The sequence below is a fragment of the Anas platyrhynchos genome, chromosome 5, assembly GCF_047663525.1.
Source record: "Anas platyrhynchos isolate ZD024472 breed Pekin duck chromosome 5, IASCAAS_PekinDuck_T2T, whole genome shotgun sequence".
NCBI classification, from domain to species: domain Eukaryota; kingdom Metazoa; phylum Chordata; class Aves; order Anseriformes; family Anatidae; genus Anas; species Anas platyrhynchos.
In genome coordinates, this window is record NC_092591.1 from 61,835,081 (window position 1) to 61,841,080 (window position 6,000).

Below are 6,000 nucleotides of genomic sequence, written 5' to 3' on the forward strand. Positions count from 1 at the left end.
CAGCAATCAGGAAGACAGCACAGGTACTCACCAGCTGAGTTTCTTTTTAGATAGCACCACCACCTATGACACTGTTAGGGACCCTTGTGTAGGGCTACAGAAGACCCCCTACAGCACAGAGTATTTCCATATGGACCGGTGCCACCCATTTTATAGGCCATTAAGACCAGATTGCCACATGGGGAGATGACTGGAGAATGAAGAATGCAGTTAATTGGGCCAGGTACACAGGAGGAGAAAGAAAGTTGGCACGAGGTTGGTCCCACTACTCTAGCTGATTGCACTGGTAGTAAACCTTGCACTCCTAGACCACATTTGCTTTCTGGGCCCAAGAAAAATACATGCTTTTTTCTGTGTTCATTCAGTCAGTACGAAGACTGGTACGTAACGCATGGGGAAGAAAGAAAAAAAAAAAAATCTTTCTGTGGCTGCACCATCCTGTATGTGCCTCTCCAGCAACTTTATTCAGGCCTGTGGTATTTCCTCTTTCAGCACTGTAACTTTCTGCCAGAAATGACACGTGAAGTATTTGGAATTCAAAAACCTAAACAAAAAGGTGAAAAGTGAAAAAAACACAATAGCACACAATGGAGTGATAACTGTAAAGAGAACAAGAGCAATATCTGTGGCCTGTGGCCTTTGGAAAAAGAAAAAAAAATATATGTTGGCCAAAAGGTGACTGCCAATAAATATTAATAATAAAAATTCTTCATTAGATATTGCATGTCTTAACTCCATTTCCTTCAATGCTTTATTACACAGTTTACCTTGTATGACACCACTGGAGAATCAAAGCCACCCCAAAGACTTTAAGAGTGTATAAAAGAAAAAAAGAAACACTTTTGATTTCATCTTTACCGAAGAGGAGGAAACAAACTTCTGAGGATAGTAAAGTGTTCAAAATGTGTGATCAGTTTTTCAGCCTTCCAAGTATCCTCCCTACATACAATCACACAGACCTACCAAATTCATAAAATACTTCATTTTTGTCATCTCCTAGAGGTGCAGCATAATTTCAAGGTCCAACACAGTGTGCAGGATTTTTGGTCAGATTTTCAACAACAAAATTAAAACCAAACTGTCAAAGGACTAAAGTACTGCAACATAAAACTGCAAAGATTTTTTTGAGTGAATATTGTACTTCTGTGTCAGCCAATTCCAGTGATACCCATCATACATATTCACCCATATGCATACATCTTCAGATTATAAAACCCCAGATACGGCTGTTGCTAGCCAGTGTATTTATATTCTGAAAATTAAAATAGATTTTATCTTATTCTAGCATCTATCAGCCTTGACTTTAAACCACATGCTTCACTTAGTTAAATAGCTGAGGGAAATAAAAAGCAGGAAATACAAAATATTTTCATGAAAATGGCCCTATTTTAGGAGGAACCTGGTACAACTGTCTTTACAGTGCCAGCATACTTCCATACCCCATCTGCCGGTAAACCACTTTAAACAAAAAGCACAGATATAACATTACAGCTTTTTTCAGTCAGTCTCTATAAATTGCCACATGTGCAACTGAGAAAAAGTATCTATCCCAGTAATAGCTTTCCCTTTCCAAGAGGAAATATTTGCATCAGTATAAGCAAGTTTTAGAAATACAGAACTAAGTGCCGAAGGGTTGAGCTATGATCACTTTCCACTGACTTCAGAGATAGGACTGCTTAGCTAAGATGAAGATAGGGTTCAAAATAAAGGAGTGGGATAGAAATTTATGCAAAGATACTGAAACACAAGTCCTGGACAGCAGAAGGAAGCATTCTGAAAAAGTATGTTATCACTACACATTCACCTCCTTGTGCACATTCAAAGCATACAAAAATTCCCTTTCAAAATGCATTGACAGAAAAAGTTGCTCAGCTGCCTAAACACCACATTTACACACTCCCTGCTCTTGCAGAGTGTCAGTGTGGATCTAATCTCACAGACAAATCAGAAGACTATGGACAAATACTATCACCCAACAATAATTACCATTTGTTCTCATTTTCCTTCTGTATACACCGACAAATATGTTTTCTCGGCTTTTTCAGCTGAAGCAGCCAATTACCTGCTGTGCTTTGTAAGCTCCCATCCACACTCCCCAGGAAATGGATAATGTGCTGTGCTGCACTGTGGGGAGAGCACACTCGGATGCAAAATAATTCTGAACTTACTCTAGTAAAGTCTCTCCGCTGCATTCGCAGGCTGAGCTATGTGTTAACCATATTTATTCACCACTGAAAGACTATATTTTACAGTCATAACCCTGGCAAATACTGTGCATTTAAATAATTCTACTCAGCCACACAAAGGGGTTTATTCTTCTAGCACAGCTGTACACAAAAGAATAGAGTGCCATTTGAAATCAAAACTCCTGAAGTTACTACTTACCAGCTTGTGATTATATATTCAGTAAACCCGATGAGCTGAAAAGATTTTGTTGCAGAAGACAAAAGTTACAAAAAAGCAGGCAAAGTTAACAAAAAATGAATGAAAACTAGCATAAATCCTCTCTTCATTCATCTACTTAAATATTCCTGAAGACTAAAAGGACCTTAAAGAAAGTGCTCTCAGCAAAGACTACATCCTCTTGTCAGTCAAACCCTGCATAGTTTCAGCTAGGCATCCGTCCAAAAAGACATGGAATTATTCTATTTTTGTCTCCCACTGCAAGTGGAAACATTTTTACAGATCTGTGGTGAGGATTTCAATTTTTGTAGTGGTCAGCTAGTAGAGGAATGTAATTAAAGACCCTGTTAAAAGTACGACTGTCCACAAAAGAGGAACTGGATAAATTTGGAGGTAAATAACAATTACATTACATTACAGTCCGATACAGAAGCACAATAAAAACTTCCAGTGAGGTTAAAAATCCAGATGTGGTTTACTGGAAGAGAGTTGTAAAAAACTTTGTTTTAAATAGAATTGCTGTCAGAAATAATGGGACAACAACACATTTTCAAAAACTGTAAGTGTATCTTTTTTAATTGAATAATTTTATTATTAAACATTAATGATTCTATGTAGAAAGCTAAACATTTGTTTTACCACCCATGTTATGCCTGGTATGTTACTGTTTTTATTCAACACAGGTGTTTCCTTAAAAGTACTTCCCTTTTTGCCTACTGATGACTTATAAAACAAACCTTATAAACCACTGGTTTCTAAAGTATGGAAAGACCTTGGAAATATTTCTCCATTCTTCTGTTGCATTTGATTTTTTCTCTCTGTAAGAAAGTATGTTTGTTTCCTGTGTACATTCAATCTGAAAGCTGACACCAGAACTCAGCGTAAAACTTTACTGACCCCTTGAGATCTTTAAATACGAGACTTCTCACAGGAGAAGCAGCTGTATCCAGTTTGATTCCCCAGGACGTTTGTCCTGGCTGCCTTCTCCTCTCTGAACTTCAGCTTCCCCATCCCCACCCCTTTCACCTTTGCTTGTTTTTCTGTCCTCCCTCCCCCCCCCAAAAAAAAAGAAAAACCCTCTTTGATGTCCTCAGTTGCTGCCCTTCTCTATTATACACTCATAACACTCTTCAGTCCTCTTCATAGCTCTATATCCCTGTCTCCTGCTCCTGCTTACCAAGTCAGTGTTCTGTCCCTCTTGTCAGCCTTAGGGCTCCTCCAGCCACTGCTGCCTGCTGGGCTACCTTCAGTGCTGCTTTGTAAGTGTAGAAAGCTCTTTCTGAGTTAATCCATAAAGTAAGCTGGCCCTAGCTGCTATCATCCTTCAGGTCAAAGTCTTCATCCACTGGATGACATCAGTCAACTGTAACAGTAAATCAGACTTGTGAGGAACAAAGAGTGCCTTTTTAACAGAGAAGAAGCACTCCCTGTCCCCGTTTCTTGGTTCTCCTTACTTACATGTTGCTTTTTTGCTCTGATATTTCAAATTTTCTTACAGTGTGAATGTCCTTGTGACAAAATATCTCTCACAACATTTTGAAGTAGTCCCTCATACAACAGGGTTTTTTTACTCCGCTGGGCATTACTGCAAAACAAGCAAGAAAGAAGCTATTTCTTGAAGATCTTGCCTTCAAATCACAGCTCTTGCGAGATGTAGCTGCAACTAAATGAAGAGATTCATTTTAATTTTAGGGATGGAATAATGAGACAAAGAAACTTTGTGTAGACTGGTGCACGATGTAATCCTACACGTATCACCAGGTATAATGGTGCACGATGTAATCCTACATGTATCACCAGAAAATATAACAGGCTATTAAACCTTCAGTGGGGCGAGGAGAGGTTGGACACTGACAGGTCTGTCCCTTTGAAGTGCCTCAGGCACATTACGGTGCAGGTTTCCCTAACCACGTACATAGCATGCTATCATTCATAGAATCATAGAATCATAGAATATCCTGAGTTGGAAGGGACCCTTAAGGATCATCAAGTCCAACTCTTGACACCGCACAGGTCTACCCAAAAGTTCAGACCATGTGACTAAGTGCACAGTCCAATCTCTTCTTAAATTCAGTCAGGCTCGGTGCAGTGACCACTTCCCTGGGGAGCCTGTTCCAGTGTGCAACCACTCTCTCTGTGAAGAACCCCCTTCTGATGTCAAGCCTAAACTTCCCCTGCCTCAGCTTAACCCCGTTCCCGCGGGTCCTGTCGCTGGTGTTAATGGAGAAAAGGTCTCCTGCCTCTCGACACCCCCTTACGAGGAAGTTGTAGACTGCGATGAGGTCTCCCCTCAGCCTCCTCTTCTCCAGGCTGAACAGGCCCAGTGCCCTCAGCCGTTCCTCGTACGTCTTCCCCTCCAGGCCTTTCACCATCTTCATAGCCCTCCTCTGGACACTCTCCAACAGTTTCATGTCCTTTTTATACTGTGGTGCCCAGAACTGCACACAGTACTCGAGGTGAGGCCGCACCAGCGCAGAGTAGAGCGGGACAATCACCTCCCTCGACCGACTGGCGATGCCGTGCTTGATGCACCCCAGGACACGGTTGGCCCTCCTGGCTGCCAGGGCACACTGCCGGCTCATATTCAACTTGCTGTCTACCACGACCCCCAGATCCCTCTCTTCTAGGCTGCTCTCCAGCGTCTCATCGCCCAGTCTGTACGTGCAGCCGGGGTTTCCCCGTCCCAGGTGCAGGACCCGGCACTTGCTCTTATTGAACTTCATGCGGTTGGCGATCGCCCAGCTCTCCAACCTATCCAGATCCCTCTGCAAGGACTTTCCACCCTCAACAGAGTCCACAACTCCTCCAAGTTTGGTGTCATCAGCAAACTTGCTCAAAATACCTTCTATTCCTACATCCAGATCGTTTATAAAAATATTGAAAAGTACCGGCCCTAAAATGGAGCCTTGAGGGACCCCACTAGTGACCGCCCGCCAGCCTGACGCAGCCCCATTCACCATAACCCTTTGGGCCCTGCCCGTTAGCCAATTGCTCACCCATAGTATGATGTTTTTATTTAGCTGTATGGTGCTTTAATTCTCACAGAATTAAATTCGCTGAGAGTGGACCAAACTAATTCCACTCAAGTGAATTTCCAGGCCTTCTCTCTGCAGTGGATAATGCAAAAGAGGCAACAGGCACTGGTGAAGATTGTTGTTAAACTCCACTTCCAGGACCTAATATTGAATATAACTCCCAATGTTTCTGATATCCAAAATTTAAGGAGAATAGTCAAGGTTTTGCACATACATACTAATTAATGTCTAATTAGTATCACATTTCATGCTGGCTGACTATGAGCCACTATTACAACAGTATGACATTGACTTTTAAAACAGAGATGCTTTATAGTACCTATTGCTTAACTGTCTTGTTCTAAAATTGCCTGGTCTCCAAAATCCATCCATTTTAAGCAGTTCCTGAGCAGCAAAAAGCTCTGGATTAAGATTACTGTTCCATTATTGGTTGGAGTATTAATTTCCTTCCTGTGATACCAGGCTGCTTATCACTTTTGACAACACATTTAATTGCTGTTGCAACCCCCACAGCTTTTTCATAGGTACTGTCAAGATTATTTTAATTAAAATAATATCTATA

At 41.4% G+C, this 6,000-nt stretch overlaps 1 protein-coding gene across 6 annotated transcripts in view; it reads right to left on the reverse strand.

The window, feature by feature from the left end:
- The window catches only part of INSC (INSC spindle orientation adaptor protein), a 134,891-nt gene extending 131,194 nt beyond the window's left edge, over positions 1–3,697 (reverse strand). For 2 of the 6 annotated variants that reach the window (XM_072039331.1, XM_072039332.1), the window contains exon 1: positions 2,386–2,597. Coding sequence is in view for 2 of the 6 variants with exons in the window: in XM_072039329.1 (XP_071895430.1) it covers positions 2,063–2,086 (24 nt within the window). In the remaining 4 variants the exon portion in view is untranslated. Of the gene's footprint in view, positions 1–2,062; positions 2,104–2,385; positions 2,598–3,580 lie in introns of those variants that run through there. The other 4 variants (XM_072039329.1, XM_072039328.1, XM_072039333.1 and 1 more) reach the window with 3 other exon arrangements.
- Between the last annotated feature and the right edge of the window lie 2,303 nt (positions 3,698–6,000).